Raw genomic sequence first — 19,671 nt, 5'->3', positions numbered from 1 at the left:
CTAGGTGTTGATAGCAATGCAAGCATATCTGAGGTGACCAGATTGGGTTTCTAAAAAGGAGGACACTTTTGGAATTTTTTTTGGGGGGGGGGGAGATGGGTGCTGCTGGACTGCACTGACTGGACCGGGCATTCCAACCGAGCCATGAGCTCCGGGGTTGGTTCTGCCAGACATTTTTTAGGTATTATACGTAGGACATGTCCGGGAAAAAGAGGACGTCTGGTCACCCTACTATATCAACAATTTGATGTTTCAGTGAGTGCTTGTTGCTATGATACATCTTTGCTCAGCAGCTTCCTAGTTTTAAACCAACCAATCAGCACACAGCTCATCTAAATATACATGAGCATACCATAAAAGGAAGAAAACCTGTCATTTCATTCTAGGGCTTATAATCATTAGGGCTCATAGAAGAGCAAATATGCCATTTTGAGGCCAACCAATGTTACACACCCTATTCAGAGACCTTAAGGACCAGCCAAAAATACCCTATATAATCACTTTATGACCCCTTTAAACCTAAAAGGCACTTGAGACAAGTTTCACCATCAGTAAACAAGTATTATTTTTGTATACAATCCCTTTTGTTTTAGTGTTACTAAAAAGGTGATATACAGTAAAAAAAAAAAAAAAAAAAAAAGTATATATTGACCCTTGTTATAGTTCGCTCTGTTCCATCATGTATACTTTACATACTTTAAGAGACGGTTTGATATGTTTTATGACAAAAAAATGATTATGAGAAGTTTTTCTTCTGCCTGAATTATTTGTTTCAAACATCATTTATTACTTTATAACATGTTCTGTCTAATTTACATAATTTTAAATAGTTAAACAGTTACTTAGTGATGGAGGAGTCTTTTTACTTCCTGCTTTTAATTAATGTTGGGACTGCTTCTTACTTTCAGTCAAGTAGAAATATAATGAAGTATTGGTACTTTCACTAAAGTATTTTCTTTTTTTGGTCCCAGCTCTTTCCACCTAATATGTACAAGGCCACTTAACACTCTTCAGACAAAATAACTCTAAAATACTTTTCCACACCTTAATTCTTATTTCTTGGCCATATAGTTTTGTTTTCTCTAACCAGCTGTGTATAACCCTGTTCCTTCAGTCAGTTTGAAATTCGCCTGGCCAGTGAGAACATTTGCAGGGCAGGCAAATTAGCCTGGTGGGCGAAAGGCTCCTATCTCATGGAGTCTGCTGGTCGTTGGTTGGGGGGAAAAAACCCTTAGACAACAGATGGTTAAGGGAAAAGGCATTTTGTACAGTAGCTTAGATAGGAGAAGTGGGAAATTAGTGGTAGTACAGTTTCAGAAAAAAAAACTGAACCGGGACCAGCCTGCCAGCTGTGTGAATGCAGATGCCCGCTGGGGAAACAGCACCAGCGGGGAGAGGCTATAGCTGGCTGTGTCTAGCTTTAGTAGCTAACTGTAGAGGAATAAAGGAGCACTGCAGAAGATCGAATGAGTCCACCAGGAAAACAGAACAGTTAAGCAGGGATAGAGATGCTGACCGGGAGTAGAACTATGATACATTAGAGAAGCCAGCCAGGGAGGCGGAGCTATGGCTATGGCTGGCTGGAGCTTGCCTCTGGAAACTTTGAGAGATGAAAGGAGTGCCTATGATGATCAGTGAAGCTTGCCCAGGCAGACACTAGTGGAGCCGGGGAGAGAAGGCATATGCCTGCGCTGGAGGTAGAATGACAAAACAGCCCTTCTAGGGACTTTTTAAAAGCCTCCTTAAATCCTCTTGGGAGCATATCTACTTCATACTTTGTCAACATTATTTTCTCTATCTTCCATTTTTAATTAAAAAAAAAAGAAGTCTGTCTCAGCTTCACACCTTCACTATAGCTTACAGCCACATCTAGTCCCTGACTGGATTTCCCAACGAGAATTAAAAAAAAGTTCAGATTTTTCAACTTCATTCGCAGGCTATGTACTGATCAAATGTCGCCAAAATGGCATTCCTCCCTAAATTGACCACCTTTGCCTCGCTCAGCATAGCTTTGCTCTAGAATCACCAATCAACATAGAGATAATACTGGAATCCTTTGCTCCAGTTGTGAAATTCACATTCAGTATGAATGTGCCTTTACAGTTACCTAAGAAAAAGCTTTTATAGAAAAATTTAAATTCAAAGAGCAAAGGTGTACAGCATGGTATCACACCTTTTTTTCAGGTTATCTAGATCTGCAGGAGTTGATGGAAAAGTAGCTGAAAAAGCATGAACTGTGCAAACCAATGCGACTAGTTTAAACTAAATAGATTGTGTTCTGTAACCAAAATACCTTTGATCTGTCCGTTTGGATGAAGTTGCCAAGGCTACATGAAAGAGTATTAATCACTGATCCTGATAATGACAGTTTTGCAGTTGTTTTTGGTCAATTGTATATCCCTAACATCATATTAATGCCCAAACAAAATACATCCATCAGCCAAGTTAACATAGCTGTCACTGTGTTTCAGTCTTAATGCAAATTCCTCATGAGTTTAAAAACATTGTTTCTATGTTTCTTTTCTTTGTCTCATAGTTTGTCCATTTCAGTCTCACAAAGAATGTCTGAGTAACAAAGGTTCCTCTGTGTGCTCTATTGTCCACACCAAGAAACATTTCATTTCTGTACTGTACATGACTTTCTTACCTAAGAACATTTAAACATTTATGAATCCTGGGGCACTTTCACAAGCACACCAGCTGTCTTAATGCCTTAAGGCTCAAATTTGTTCTCTATTCATTATTTCTGCCCTGCTTCCCACATTGTGAATTCATGAACTTCTACCCTGTCATCCCCAATAACCACTCCAGAAGTTCCAACACAATCTTTCAAAATGACAATATGTCAAAATTCTGTATGTTGTTTTACATTTCATGACTACTGACAGCTTAGAGAGCATAATGTAATCTTGGGAGATGATGGGAGGTGTAAGAAATTCCTTCAGGCATACAGTGCAATTTCTACAACGTCTGGCGCCCCTTTCAGACTGAATTACAATGTTAAAGACCTTGGAAGCTGAGACGGAGAAACAAGACAATCTTTGGTGTGATTTTTAAGAGAAAGCACAATGTTTGAAAACCACATGAGTGCTGCCAGTGATTAGTAGTGACACAGAGGAATTCAGATACAGAGTTAGGAAGTAAAAAGCAAACCAGAGCAATAGAAAATCACTTAGCTTAATCATCCCAACTGCTCATGTTCCTTCTTCAAACCTGTTAGAGAAGCAGCTGTCATCTTAGGTCATTCAAAGTTAACAGTTGCTTTGTTAAATACAAGGGACACTTCACAATGATGGTACGAAGACTGCTGCTTTTGCTATAAATTATTCAGCTCTCAAATACTGGCTCCACTTGTGGCCCCCTTCGCTGGGTTCCCACGTCTGTTTGTCCTTCAAAATGAATCTGCATTCAGAGAAGTGTTGTCCAATCAGAAGCTTCTCAGGAAGAAGAGCTATTCACTTTAGAAAGGACATCAGCCAAAGGTACCTCATCAAAATCTTTTATATGCAATGTCTTGCAAAACTATTCCTTCTCCTTTACCTTTTTCCTGTAACACCTACTGGTTTTAATGTAATTTACTGGAATTTAAAGTGATATTCCAAAACAGTAGAAAAAGTAGAAGAACAAGGATATGTGGTTTTCTTTCTTGTGTTCGTTTAGGCATCCATTGAACGTTTTACCCATTACTGTACAAATCATCATGCACTATTCGTAAATTATGTGGCTAAGCTGCAAACCTGCTTGGTGAGGAAAATATTAATTAGAGTAGCAGCTAGGATGTGACTTTGGAGGAGTAGGTATGATTTGAGTGGCCAAAAGGGGATAAATATTCGCCTTTGCAGTTTTCCAATAAGCAATGTAAACAAAAGAAAGGAAGTATTTTGAGATAAAACTAAACTTACCCTTAGTCCCAAAAAAATATTATCTCAAATGTCATTACCTTGAACTTGCCAACCCCATCATAAATAATATTGGTTGCAGCCTCATAATGTTTTTTTTTTTCATCTTTCAATCCTAGATAGTGATTTTCTTCTAACAGTTGCATCTTATTTTTTTTTCACATCTGCTATATCCCTTTAGAGGAGCAGAAAAAGCAGTTCTCATTTCAGAGTTTCTGGTAACCTAAAACTAAAATGGAAAATGGAAAAACTCTTCCAATATGTTTACTTTTCTACAAAAGATACAAAAAGAGATGAAATTGTCCAGTAACAGCATGTTTTATCAATCAACAAGCACTAGTGTTTATATGAAATACAATCTTATCTTCAAGGAGAAAAAGATCACTCTGTTGCATAAAGCACTACACATTGTCAATATTGTGGTCTCTTTTGACTGCAGGAAGCTATTTGGTTCAGTGATACATAAATATTTAGATCAAGACGTTTTGAAAAGGTCTCCTTGAAGAAGACATTCGATCTTGTTGCCCTGTAGAAGGACGTTCTTTTGAACACAAAATTGACTTTCCTTTGACTCTAGAGAGCAGCAATCATAGATACCAAGATCTCAAAAAGATAGCTCATCTTAAGAGCAGACAAGTGAACGCATAAAAGTGCCTTGTAAAAATGCAGAATAAAGCACATTATTTCGTGAAGCTCTCAACATTCCCAACATATCGCCATGACCCCTCTTGGTTCACACCCTTGGCCTTTAGGTCTGTATTAAGCCTGTAAGGCAGTTTCATTGCTGCTGCAAAGAAGTGCTCCCAGAAGAACCAGGGCAACAGCAGCATTGATACCTTGAATAGCTAGGTTTTATTCTGTCGTGACCCTTGTGTGCACTTATTGGCTTGCATGTGAATGGGATGCATGTATGGGGAGAGTTTGAGAAGGAACAACACAACTTAATTAAAGCCTTGAGATCATGACAATGGTTCAGAGGGTAAAGAAGTTCACATGTTCAGAGGTTTTGGAGGAGAGTTCAATTCTGAGATGGATTTCTCTTTCATCCCTTTTTTGTTCATGGACAACCCATGAATTTATGGGTATCTAGGGTCTTTATTTGCTAAGCTAGAGGGTACCACTTTCTTTCTTCATTGTTCACATGTATTCAAGCTATATTCTTTTCACATCACTCTAAATGACTTTGTCTGGGGGTTTTCTTCGCTCAGCTAAACCTATGGCATCAGTTGGGAACTGTGTTTAAAATTATGCCAAGAATCTCAACAACACAAATAACTTTATTTTCCATCTCTCTGTGAATAAGAAACTGTTGGATCTGTTTCACAGTGTTGTGTGTTTAATAGTGAACATAAACACAAACAAAGCTTAAACTACTGATTAAAAGGTATGATCTCATAACAATTGTTGTAAGCAATTATAAACCTCCCAGTTTTATAAATGTCATGCTGGGAAATGTCAGGAAAGCTGTACAAGACGAAATTTTGTTTTGTATACAGTCTGTGTATACAAAATGACAATAAAAGTTGTCTAAGTTATGGTGTAAGCAAGCACGTGGCCAGATGACTGCTAGTCCAGAAAGGGGGTGTTCTTTAAAGGTAATTCTAGGACACAAGGAGACAATGACGACCTTTCACTCCAAGAATTAAAAAAAGGTCTGGTTTTCTTTTATCCAAGATGGAAGTCTGGCACCAGAAGTTCTGTTTGTCTTCATGTACAAATAAGATTGGCAGAACACAAGAAGGGGGCTGCCACGATGCAGAAACTTTGCATCTAAAAACTGTTGAATAAGAATCTTATTAATTCACATGTAATTACAGCTTTTTTTGTGTTTTTTATGGTTGCGTTTTTGTACCATTTTTGCATGTGATAGGCTTCATGGGTGAATTAACTCCATTTTCCCTTGTCCCTGTGTTTTCCAGATGTTGTCATTTGGTTATTCAGTCATTTCTCATTAGTTCAGTTATCTTGCTGCTGCACGGTTGTATCAGAATTAGCAATTACACTCACTTGTTTCTTTTCCTTGTAATTACTTCTCTTTGACTATCTGCCTTTACCTCTATCACAATATACGGCATCTGTAGTTTTTAAAAGTATATAAATAGTTTAGAAGTGTTAATGGAAGTTTTAATGGATCCCAACTATGAACAAACATTAAACATACACATACTCATCCTGAGCTTATTCAGACCTGATATTTGGGTGCAGAAATCTCAGCAGAGATACCCAAAATTCCTTCTCCCATGGAGTTCCAGGATCAGCCAAGAGATATGGACTTATTCTGAATGTGAAAATGGTAAGGACACTCAAACCAAAGTGGAAGTATGTTAGAGGATGCCATGATAAGTCCCATCTGAATAGTGCTGGCAGTGAAGGAGACAGGAGGAAAAAGATAGATGGAGGTTTCCATCCATAGTTCATTTATCACAGGGATATTCTGAAGTTTCAACCGGCTGCATATGAAATATATGAATGCCCAAAATAATGTAAATGACAAGAAGTAAAACTCACCTTATAGAATTTAAATGTACAGTGTGTAATAATTACAGGCATTTTCTTACATAAATGTAATATATTATCTATAAGTATTTTATTTATTATCTCCTATGAACTGAAAGTCTCGATCTTTATATTTGCCTTGCCTTAGAAATTGCCATTTAGTGTATAATTACATAGGAGTGGGATTTGTGGAGGCAGATGTCTTTTGAGCCGTGCAAAGCTGATAAACTAGTAACTACAGAGATCACCACTACGCTTGAATGGGACTTCAACAGTTGAGCCTATATACAATTCTACACAGAGTAATAAAATGCTATTTATTAAATTATCTATGTAATACTAGACTTCTTGCCCTTGGTGTATGTTTGCTTTGGTCAGAGTGCCCAAAACAGGGGGATGAATCACTTGGACAACAGAGGTAAGAGGAGACAGCATTCCTGAGCTCAGGTAGAGGCAGCGGGGAATCAGTTTGAGAACACCGGGGAGAGAGAGATCCATAAGTGGGATTAGAAATGCTGCCCTCTGGAGAATGGCTGCGGCTAACCATGAGGAGGACGGCACGACATCAGACAAGCCCGCCAGGGAGACAGCGCAGAGAAGAGGCCATGGCAGGCCAAGGCTACTGTAGGCTCTATGTGCTGGAGATGGACAAAAGACCATTGAGCATCAGAGGAGTGTGTGGCTGGAGTGAGCAGCTGAGTCGGACCATCTAGGGCTAAATTAAAATGCCTTTTATAAAAGTCACTCACAAACAATGTCCTAATCACTAGGCCACACTCCACCTAAATTTATGGAATTGATGCTGCGATCTAATGTGAACAAACCTTGTCATCACTGAAGATAGGTTAAGTGGAAGTTGTGGAAGCCATTTTTTACCATGAAGGCCTCCGTGTTGCTGGAGACTAGAGGCAGTGTGGGGGGAGAGTTCATGTTGCTGAAGTCTGCAGTCTGAGCATTAGATGTTGCTGACATTAAATTACGCATTGTAGCTTTAATATCAAAATATAATTTCTTCATGTGTACTTTATGTGATGTATGCAAATTTATATAACTTCATATTGTCGGGGTGTTTTAATAGAGACCTTCAGCAGTTTGCTACATTTCTGTAACTTTTGTTATTTGTAGTTATTATCTGGAAGGTTGTAGTCCCATTTTCACACATTATCAATGTGTGTTTTCATTACATAACGACATCTGTAAAGCTGTCTAGATTGAGCACAGCACACTGGAGTTATTTTCCTACCCACAATAGTGTCATAGCTAAATAATAAACTATATATATATTAAACATCTAGAAGGGAGAAAAACAAGGGTAGAGAAAAATTGAAGTATAAGGGGTCAGTAACAAGGTAATGGGAGAACATTTTACAGTAGTGATACTCAATGGCGTAACGACCCAACAATAGGCTCGTACGCAACATTATCTGGGCCCCATATGAAGTACAACACCCCCATCCTCTACCCGCCACCTTGTACGTAACAGTTATGGTTTTAATCTACCCTCTGGATTACCCATAATTCCAAGTCGTATTGTAAAAAATAAAATACTCAAATACATCGTTCTTTTAAGATCTTTATTGCAGTATGAAACATATTATATGAGGTGTTTTTTTTACCAACCGTCTAATGAACTATACACAGTTATTAACATAGTAATTAAAAGTACCACTATCTGTTTTGCTATTGGTGTCGTGTTTAAACGGCTCACCATCATGTGGAAATCTGCTATGTGTTGGGGTATAAATACGGACCAGTCAGTCATCCTAGAATCAGGTGGGTTTAAGAGGAAATTTTCACACCATTACATCTGCAAAGGGACGTCCTAATCCACAATTGCGTATAGGGGGCCAACCAGGTGTCAGTGATGGGGCCCCTGAGAGGACTAGGGCCCCTAAGCAACTGCAGTCTCTGCTTACCAATAGCTACGCCATTGGTGATACTCTGCAGTAAACGATCTACTGTCATTTATTCTTATACACTTTTATCAGAGGATAAAGTCGATTAGGGCACTTTAAATACTTATGTTATAACTGGTAAAGGTGGTGTTATGTGGTCATGTATTATAATGTCGAAATAAAGCTGAAAAAACAACCTGTTGTGAGGAAAATAACTGCATTACTTAATTGAGTGATTTTTTAAAATTAAGCCAAAGTTTTCTTTTAGAACCTATAAACTGATAAACTGCAAACACTTATTTTTCTTTAGTTTCTGTAGTAGAGCTGCGCGTAAAGTCGGAGTGAGCAATGAACTCTCTCTCTCTCTCTCTCTGCTGAGGCGTGGTGTATATCTCTCCCAGACTGGAAGAGGCATTCTGATGGGCTGCTGTGGGAACTCAGCTACGAAGGCACTCAGAGCAGAGGCAGTGAATTTGCTCAGCAGTATCCCTGCCAGAGCGGCAGTCCTTTCCCAAACAAGGCAGAGCGCGTCTTTAGGCGCTCTGGGAATTAACACCCGCAAGATCCCCTTGATTAGAATAATCAAGATAAACTCCCCCTGGACTTTTAACTTTTAGAGCAAAAACAATCCTAGTTAGTAGAGGTGGGACATCTGTTAAGAATGATGGGATTTAAACCTTTCTTCTTCAGCAAAATTGTGGTTACTCTCCTTGTAAGCAGCATCTGCGCGACCAAAATAAATGTCCCACGGCTGAGACTCTCCTACAAAGGTAACGCATTTTATTCATCCACCCTAAAGAGACGCTCTTTATCATTGCATTTGCGCGCGTTTCTGCAGGTGGCATAAACTTGTGGAACGGCCCATCAGATGATATGCATTTCTTTTTTCAGTAGTTTATACTTTTCACAGATATTTTTGCTCCTGTTTTTTTTTTTTATTGTCCTCCATGCGGTTGTCCAAGCTGGAAGCGTTTAATTCGGGTCGCTCATCTGGCTACTGTTTCACAGGTTTACGTGCTTCAGGAGGCGCACATGCTTTGCTGCGCTGGTAGGGCGCGCAGTTACAGGAGGTTTTAGGCGCAGCTTCACTTCTCTGCGGTCAGATCCACCACGGTGCGACCATCTCATTAAAAGAGTTTATTAGGAACGGCAACCACGTCGGAATTCAGAGGCATGTAACTCGGCCGACATTTAAACTGCTTCAAGCACTGAGGGCATGGAAATAAGCACCGACCTCGATGGTTAATTAATACTGTTCACACAGATTTGGACTCAAGCAGTAATGATGTTACACTGGAAAAAACATCTAGAAAAAAGTAATAATTTCTCAAATTAAGGGTATTTACCGTTAATTTGAATAGGAACATGAGGTAGTTTAACACTGGAATGAGTATTTTTACTTTTAAAATCAGATAATTAGATAACATGCACTTAAATTGAGACAATGTAATTGTGTTTTCTTATTTAAGATGTAAATTGTCTTGTTCCATTGGCAAAATGTCTCTTTTACCTCCTCAATCCAAGAACAAATGCATATATATTTTTTTAACAGTAAGGCTAATATACACTTAAAGTAGTGAAATTTTAATCTATCTTTACAATACCTACTTTCTCAACTAAATAAGATAAAGTCTGAAATATTTGAAGTAATATGAAGGGTAGCATAATATGGGTGAAATGATAGGGTGGCATTCCAGGGCCACATTTATATGAGGATGGGGGCCCCGTGGCTAGATCTAATTATACACATTCAAACTGTAATAGACTGATAGAAGGACATGAAGGGTTTAAGACTTTATTAACTTAAAGATGTATCTAAACATGTTTTTTCATAAAAGTTACTTAGAAAGAAGGCATCTTTAGATAAAGTTTTTCTTGTACACTGAAAAAAATAATGCATCCGCTGTTGGCATTTAGTAACGTTAACACAATTGCTTTATGTTCTACCCTGCTAACATAAAACAATTGTGTTAAAGTTACTAGATATTATTAAATAAATGTCAAAAACAGTTACATTACTTAGCTCTATTAGGAAAAAATGTATGCCCCTCCTTTAAATGGTGATTCCACACGTTCACCAACATGATACACTAAACTCATAGCAGCACAGGTGGAGTTTCCACTTAAAGCTTCTTGTTAAGTCTGATTTTCTGAGGATGGACTACAATGGGATCTCTGAGACTGTTATCTGGAAACGCATTCATTTTAACTGCTCCAATATAATAGTTCTTAACACTTATGAAGATAATATATTACTTTATAGCGTAAGCCATAAAATCATGTCAGGATTGTAGTTTTCTGCAGAACAGCATGAGTGTAAATACTGAGTAAAATTAATCAGACTTTTTTATTGAACATTTTATTAGCATATTAGCTAACATTCAAAACTCATTTTTATAGTACAGGATTTAATACTAAAATGTAAATTCATGTGATTAGTTAAGGTAATAATATCTATACAGTCTGTTTTTGTTCATTTTGCATTGTTACTTTTTTTCTCTAATCTGAGTGGTTGTCCATGACTCATTCATGCCTAAAGATAATAGGCCTGTTAAACAGTGTGTGTAAGTACTGTTGTCTGCTGCTGCCAAGCCCGGCTCATTGTTTCATTCAGTGTAACCTGGAGCTGTTCTGCAATCATCACTGGCCCGATATATCTCACAGGATTTCCTCCTGTTCAGTTTTCAGGAGAAAAGTCACCATCTGAGCTTATTGGTCTTCCTGGCAGAAATGAAAGTAAGCAGAGGTCAGTTTGTTGGTGAGGGATGAATTAACGACGTAGAAACGTAGAAAGGTCTGTCCGATATGAACTGTAAATTAAAGACAACTTCTCCTTCAAAAAGGGTAATAAATATCATACTTTTTTGCATAAGTGCCTTTGTCTCTATTCTTCACCCTTGCGAATCCCTGAGGTCAGTGTTTGAATTCACAAAAAGTAGAACCTTGATAGGAAATACTATTTGTTTTGAAAGTACTATGTTGATATAATAAAAGAAAATAAATAGAGGAAATGTTAAAGTGAGTTTTTGTTAGAGGTTTTGACTTTAATATTTAAAAGTTATTATGTAGGAAATCCATTAGGCTTTGAAACTGTTGCATTTCCAGACCACAACACTCATTACAAATAGATACAAATCACCTCCCTCCTTTATCACCAGATTGGAGTAATTTCCAAAGTGTGAGCTCTCACTGCTGGTTGTTAGTTAAATGATGTAATCTCATCCTACCTTCAGTGCTTTTTGTGCTGTGGTTACTGACTGGCGCCACCAGCTGTTTATCTTGGGGCCTTCAACATCCAGCGCTCTGTGTTGACCTCAGCAGGGCAAGCTAAGACCAAACAAGTCAGCAGTATAAAAGGTAAACATGTTCCTGTTTAGATCTACCTTTTTTTTACGATATTGAGTAAAAGCTATCTTAGTGTTATAACATATAAAGGTGATCCTTTCAGACCCACAGTTATTGGTCATATGAGAGTAAAATGCACACACAATATCAATTAATGGATACTTATTTGTTAAAAAACAAAAGTCAGACCTCATTTAGCTGAAATAAGACCAAATCATTGTATTATTAGTTAGAAACACTGCAATTGATACACAAATTCTGTTAGCAATAAAAAATACTTCATGATAAATTCAGCATTTCTAGCCGCCGACTATTACCTAGCCCTCTTATATGTGAACGGAAGACGCCTCTTGTGCCTCATGAAGAGTGTGGGAAGAGCTTTGCCATTGAAGATTCTCATTAGTGACCACACAGCTCTTTGCTTCCTGTCTCTTTGACCTTTAATGTGACCTCTCAGTTTGCCCTTCCATACATAAGTCCCCCCAGCGTTGCATTAGCCCTCCTCTCTTGTTTCTCTTACTAAATCTCTTACCCTCCTTTAATGTTCCTTATTGGTTTTCTAATATATTTTTTTTTTTTTTCTAAACCTTCTGTTTGCACATGTTTGGCTGTGTTCTCAGCTATTAGCCTCACCTTCTGTTTTAATGGCCAGAAACACCCATAGGCTGTTGGCATTGCCAAGAGGATGTGGAGGTAATTTAGTGGAAGGAAAAGCCATCATTATCTCATTTCAATCAATTAGCGGGTAGAAGTTCATGCAGGAAGTCGAGCGTTTTTAACACAGGGCCATATGGGTGCATGTGCTCTGTGTCTGCTCTCTGTTTTGATTAATCTCAATAACTTTTTGATACCTTTACTTTTTGGCTGGAAATAAATGTATAAAGTTTGTTTGAAGGTCTTTATTTCTTATTTTTATTTTGTTCAAACAAAATTTAATGCTTATTAGAATCAATCTGTCTGGCCGTCCGTCTATCTGTGCATCCTTCCATCCATCTAGCTATCTGCATAATTAATTCCACCTTTATTACTCTTTGTAATAAATATGTTAACTGTTTTCTGTTTTTTTTTTTTTTGTCTAATAAGACAATATACAATTTATTTTTGGTCCTTATGTACGACCTGAAACAGACATTTTCTCTCAAATACAATATTCACCTTGTCTCACTGAGGATGGGGGTGGTGGTTTAAAACTCAGACACTTAGATCACTGTCCTGTTTTAATCCCACTGTGCTGGTTTTCAGAAGGAAAAGGGTCTGTTTGGCTTTTGCACCCTTTTGAATTAATGAGTTTGCCTTCTCAGTTAGCCTTACTTGAATGCTGTTACTGCTGAGTCTGAGTTGTTCTGCTGCAGGGCTGGGAAAAAGAATCAGACTGCAGACCTGCTGGAATGTAGGGCGTCTCTCATTCTGTCATCTTTTAGAGCTTTTCTTTGTCCATTCTCCATCCATCTTCATCCATCTTTTATGCATTATAACTAATTCTCTGCAATCATTCATTGCCGTCTGTATTTCTCAAGTTCAGCTGAAGAGCTCCCAAATCCTTCATATGATTTCAGACTTAAATCAGAAAGTAATAAAAAAATAACAAAGATGAAGAGCTGGACGATCAACAACTTTTTCTTTTTGGAGCCTTAACTTTAGGAAGCATTTGGAAGAAAACTTTTTATGTCTTTTTTTTAAATAAAAGAAATACTTGGTGTGGGATTTTATAGCATGATGGGGCAAATGTTTAACTTTAAACTATAAAATGCATGGGTAAAATCTTGAATTGATAAAAAAAAAAGCAAATATGAGCAAGTGACTAATTTAGTTACCTGTTTCTAGCCCCATAATTTGGAATCATACATAAATCTAAAGTCGTTTATCTTTTTCAAAGACATGGTGAAAGGGAGGCTTGGCCTATGCATGATTTAAAAATTGCAGACAGTTCTGTTCTCGAAGCATACAGGAATAACTTTCATTTATGCACTTCCTGTTCTCTACACCAGAGGGCAAACCAACAAGCAAGCGAAAACTTCGTTCAAATAGTTTGGCCAATTAAAAATGATGAGGAAAAGCATCACAGAGGTATGCATTTTTGGCCAGAAGTAATTGGCTATTTTATGAATGCACCGCTAATTGAAGCACCCTACAGGCTTATTTGCAGCCACGTAAAATATACCTAAAAATCTTTTTGTGCTTTTTAATATTCTGCATTTGCATTACCTCCAGCTAAGAAATGTAAACATAACTAATCTTTCATTTAATTCTATGTTTTATTTGAATTTATATTTAGTTTTATCCATTTCTATGTATTTTTGTATTGGACGTAAAAATGTCAATATTAAGAAAATAGCTATGCTTTACAAAATCCCGAGTCTGATTAACCACACAAGTACTTTTCGCAAAGAGAAATGTAACTGGAACATTGTACTATATCCTTTAACTCACTAATTTTTTTTTACCTTTCAATGTTGATTAAAGTGAAAATATATTTCCTTTTTAATAATTCAGAGCTTCCCTTTACTCTTAGATATAAGTTTTAAAATGATGACTAATCCATCTTTGCTTAATCCTTCAAATGTGATAGGCAGCGGAACATGTCCGGTATATTAGATCTGTGTGGCTCTATATATCAGAGAGAAGCATCACAAATCTACAGCCAGAAGACAAATGACAAACTTTAAGTTGTCTGAAATTGTGACAAACAATGGTGGATTTTTTTTTCTCAAAATAGGCAGTCCATGTACAGTATTTACTATTTTACATCACAACAAACTCCTTATGTGATTTTCAAAGTATTTCAACAAGGTACAGATATTTGTCCTCTTCTATAGGCTTCCACCCAGTGAATAAAACCTAAAATTTCAGTCTTCAGTACTAAATTTAAATACAATGCATACGTTTAGTTAAGAACTGTAAATACACCATTTAGCCAATTGTGCAATTTGTATGCTACACATATCTTCCCCCCTTTCTTTCGGTTAGTATGATACAAAGAGCAAGATGCAATATGTACTGTACCTCTTTGAATGTTGAGATGAAATAATTTGAGTGGTAAAAAACACAGTGTGGAAGAAAAAATAAATAAAGAAATAATATATATATATATATATATATATATATGTATATATATATATATATATATATATATATATATATATATATATATATATATATATATATATATATATATATATATATATATATATATGTATATATATATGTATATATATATATATATATATATATATATATATATATATATATATATATATAGCGTGTTATGAACGGATATGTGTGTGCTATTTGAATGCTTCTAAGCCTTTTTTGAATTAGCACTTTGTTTGTGTGTTGTTGTTGTTGGTGATGCTTTCTGAGCTTCTTCATTCAAGATGTTTTCCATTGAACATCTGGTTCTACGGGGCTGCTGAACGTGTTTTTTCTAAGTGTTTTTGACACTGTGGCAGTCACACAGAGTTTGCACATCTGATATAGACATCTGAGTGTCACTTGTGTGGCATGTCAGCAGTATTTCTCCTGTAACAGCTCTCAGATGGAGATCTGGTAGAACTGAAGACAATATTCTTATTAGTAACGGTGAATATGGGAGGAGAGCTGAGGAGGCGAGGACAAACACAGAGCCAGATCAGAGACCACAGATGCAAAGGGAGCTGGGTTGAAGAGCAAATTAAGCTCCCGAATTAAAAGAAAATATGTACTAATAGAGGCACTATTTCACACAGACCATGACTACTATGAATCACCAAGAATAGCCTTTCTTAGTTGAACTGTTATGAGGTCTTGATTCATACCCAGTCTCTTCTTGCAATTCTTCCATATGGATTTAACTGCAAAGGGTTCATCTCAACATATTGGTACCAATCTTTCACAGAATCTTAGGTCAGTCTTGAAAATTTAAAGGAGAAGTTCGGTTTTTAACACTTTTAGCCCATTTTCTGTAGTGTCCAGGATGAAATCGAATGATCGACACCAAAATTTTGACAATTGGTCCTGTCTCTGCTTTTTGGCTCATTTAGAATCCACCCCTGGCTGCTTCAGAACGGCTTCCATAGTGCATGTCCGATAATGTCCTTAAAACAACCTTAAACGTTCGTTTCTTTAAATATGCTACTCACCGGGTCGTCAGCGCTGTTCAATGACGTTCCAAAAAAAGTTTCATGAAGAAAAAACGTTCCTGTAGTGTTTTATTTAGCATTTTGTAAATCCCATTGAGTTCTATTGGAATAGTCAATATTCCCCTGCCACCGGAAACGGAAATGGGGCCTGTTTACACAGTTGTAGTCTTTTCGCTTCACTCTGTGTACTCCGACGTCGAGAATCAAGAATCCACCTTTCGTATTCCATTTTCAGAGTTTTTTAAAGTGTTTAACAGAGACGTTAGCACCTCGACGTCGGAGTACACAGAGTGAAGCGAAAAGACTACAACTGTGTAAACAGTCCCCATTTCCGTTTCCGGTGGCAGGGGAATATTGACTATTCCAACAGAACTCAATGGGATTTACAAAATGCTAAATAAAACACTACAGGAACGTTTTTTCTTTACGAAACTTTTTTTGGAACGTCATTGAACAGCGCTGACGACCCGGTGAGTAGCATATTTAAAAAAAAGAACGTTTAAGGTTGTTTTAAGGACATTATCGGACATGCTCTATGGAAGCCATTCTAAAGCAGCCAGGGGGTGGATTCTAAATGAGCCAAAAAGCAGAGACAGGACCAATTGTCAAAATTTTGGTGTCGATCATTCGATTTCATCCTGGACACTACAGAAAATGGGCTAAAAGTGTTAAAAACCGAACTTCTCCTTTAAGGTCTCCAAACTGATTCCTGATTAGGCATGTATTTTGTACATTAATTAAACTTGAGATTCAGGAAGCAATGTCTTGTGGCATTGTTTTGGTATCCTGCCTTTGGATGACAGGAAGGATTCTTCTTGTAAACCCTAATGAATCCTTGTCAAAGTTGGTTTGAATTTAGTTGACTCTTACAATTATCTCTATACATCCGATCTTTAATGCACATAAATATTTAATTGAAACCATGTCCTTATTTTTGTTCTTTTCAGAATCAATTTAATTTAAAGTAAAAAAAAAGTTTTACTAGCAAGTCTTGTTCTACACTTCAGAGGCATTTGGTTTGGTTAAAAGATGCTACATATAAAATTAACTTATGTCAACATAAATTGAGAAAATTTCTTTAATTTGGAGAGGTGTAATTTGGAAAAAACAAACAAACATGCAAGTGAATGGGAAGCTTATGAGAATAGACAGAAATAGTGCCACTTTTGCAGAAGACGAGCAACTAGACATGAAAAATTGTCAAGGCTCAGAACAGAGGACCCTGTATTCAAGGCAAGGCAGATAGTCAGATTACTCAAAAAGTGTTAATTTAAAAAAAAAATGGATCTGCAGTTGCAGCGGCTAGGGCGTCTAAAGCAGGAACCTCTGCAGAAAGGAGACACAGAGTGTCCCAGATGCCGCAGCCTTGGAGGACAGAGAACAAGCAGGAGACCAGAGCCGAGCATACAAAGGAAGGCAGGAAAATCCAGAGGGCGAAGCCAAAGCCGGGGTTGAGGACTTGCTGAGGATTCAGAACCATGAGATTAGAAATCCGAAGAGGTTCAAAAGGAAAATCCAGGTCGGTGACAGGAAGCAGCTCCAAGTTTAGCAAACAGGAGGAATCCAGAAGGAGTCCAAAAACAGGTCAGATGGGAACAGGCTGGCTCAGTGGTTGAGAGGCAGAACAGGTCAGGATCAGGTACTCAGAAACATTAAGGTAACACAGAATCACCCTCACCAATGGCTAGAAAATAATCTTGATGACTGAAAGTAGGCAGGTTAAAACAGATTAGATGGGAACAAGCAGGCTCAGTGGTTGAGAGGCAGAATAGTTAATTAGAAACACTAACGTAACGCTGGACACACTCTCCACACTGGTTTGGGAGAAATAATCAGGACCTGATGACTGGATTCAGGCAGCTTAAATAGAGGCAGAAGCAGGTGGATCAGATGGGCAGTAATGAAAAAGTTAGGTAGGTGGATTAAATGAGTAATCCAGCCACTCATCAGCACCAAATCATGACAAAAATATACCAAAATATGGACTTAGATTAAAAAGTATACACATGTGCTGAGATGTTAGAATTTTCTTTTTTTCAACAGCAAAGTGACGGGGGGGGGGGGGGGGGGGGGACCTTGGTAATGAGGCTAGCTACGGATGGGAAGAAGCTGCTTTTGTTGCAGAAGGGAGATTCTTTGAACAGTTTGTTGTCAGGTTTGAAGGGGTCAGCTGTGGTCTTTCCTTTTCACCTCTGGAGCCTGGAAGTTAACATGTCCTAAAGAGACCCCTAAGCCTTGATTAACATTTTCTATGGTCATAAAAGAAAAGCTCTAAATGTTAACAGTGTGTTTTGTTTTCTGAAGAAAATCTAATGAGGCCCATAACTTAGCAAAGCAAACCATATTATACCTTTAATTCCTAGGTTGTGGTTCCAAACTGTTATTCTTCCATAACTAAAATTATGCCTTTTAGATTGCGAGAAGTGTTTAGATTACCTTTTTTCATTGTGATTGAATATAATTTTTTCAAATAACCTTAAGGAAACAATGCAATACTAAAGCACCAGACAATGGAGCATTTATTCATTATTTTTTAATCTGAGTTATAAACATGAAACTTAATCGACTTTGGATTTAACTAACCTTTTAAACTGTGTAATTGTTTAATTCTCTCAATGTAGAGATATACTGATTGCACTGTTCCTATGTGATTTCAGTCTGGCTTGTTCTGAATAACTTGCTTTGTGCTCATTGACCTGCTGAACTTAAAATCTCTCTAACTGTGAAACATTACTAATGCCATGCATTTCATTACTTTTTCTTTAGCGTTCTGTTTTTGCTGTTGATTTTTCTGAAATATGAGCTGCTTTCTATACGGTGGCTGCATCTTAAATAGCTCAGTTAACTTTATCAGATTGAGTAATTTCACCGGGCTTATGCTGTTTTATGGTTCATTCTGCTGCCCAGTGGGGAGTAGATACACTATATTGCCAAAAGTATTTGCTCACCTGCCTTGACTCACATATGAGCTTAAGTGACATCCCGTTCCTAATCCATAGGGTTCAATATGACGTCGGTCCACCCTTTGCAGCTAGAACAGCTTCAACTCTTCTGGGAAGGCTGTCCACAAGGTTTAGGAGTGTGTTTATGGGAATTTTTGACCATTCTTCCAGAAGCGCATTTGTGAGGTCGCACACTGATGTTGGACGAGAAGGCCTGGCTCTCAGTCTCCGCTCTAATTCATCCCAAAGGTGTTCTATCGGGTTGAGGTCAGGACTCTGTGCAGGCCAGTCAAGTTCATCCACACCAGACTCTGTCATCCATGTCTTTATGGACCTTGCTTTGTGCACTGGTGCACAGTCATGTTGGAAGAGGAAGGGGCCAGCTCCAAACTGTTCCCACAAAGTTGGGAGCATGGAATTGTCCAAAATGTCTTGGTATGCTGAAGCATTCAGAGTTCCTTTCACTGGAACTAAGGGGCCAAGCCCAGCTCCTGAAAAACAACCCCACACCATAATCCCCCCTCCACCAAACTTTACACTTGGCACAATGCAGTCAGACAAGTACCGTTCTCCTGGCAACCGGTAAACCCAGACCCGTCCATCAGATTGCCAGATGGAGAAGCGCGATTCGTCACTCCAGAGAACGCGTCTCCACTGCTCTAGAGTCCAGTGGCGGCGTGCTTTACACCACCGCATCCGACGCTTTGCATTGCACTTGGTGATGTATGGCTTGGATGCAGCTGCTCGACCATGGAAACCCATTCCATGAAGCTCTCTGCGCACTGTTCTATAGCTAATCTGAAGGCCACATGAAGTTTGGAGGTCTGTAGTGATTGACTCTGCAGAAAGTTGGCGACCTCTTCGCACTATGCGCGTCAGCATCCGCTGACCCCGCTCCGTCAGTTTACGTGGCCTACCACTTCGTGGCTGAGTTGCTGTCGTTCCCAAACACTTCCATTTTCTTATAATACAGCTG

At 38.1% G+C, this 19,671-nt stretch overlaps 1 protein-coding gene across 1 annotated transcript in view; it reads left to right on the top strand.

Annotated features, from left to right (window-relative positions):
* Nucleotides 1-8,699: 8,699 nt before the first annotated feature.
* The window catches only part of sema3bl (sema domain, immunoglobulin domain (Ig), short basic domain, secreted, (semaphorin) 3bl), an 83,666-nt gene continuing 72,694 nt past the window's right edge, over nt 8,700-19,671 (top strand). Inside the window, exon 1 of the mRNA XM_038294041.1 lies at nt 8,700-9,060. Within this exon, the coding sequence (XP_038149969.1) occupies nt 8,952-9,060 (109 nt within the window). The 5' untranslated portion in view covers nt 8,700-8,951. The remainder of the gene's footprint in view (nt 9,061-19,671) is intronic.

This window comes from Cyprinodon tularosa, unplaced genomic scaffold (assembly GCF_016077235.1).
Source record: "Cyprinodon tularosa strain WSP-4 unplaced genomic scaffold, ASM1607723v1 ctg333, whole genome shotgun sequence".
NCBI lineage: Eukaryota > Metazoa > Chordata > Actinopteri > Cyprinodontiformes > Cyprinodontidae > Cyprinodon > Cyprinodon tularosa.
This window is presented reverse-complemented; position numbering and strand designations above follow the sequence as displayed.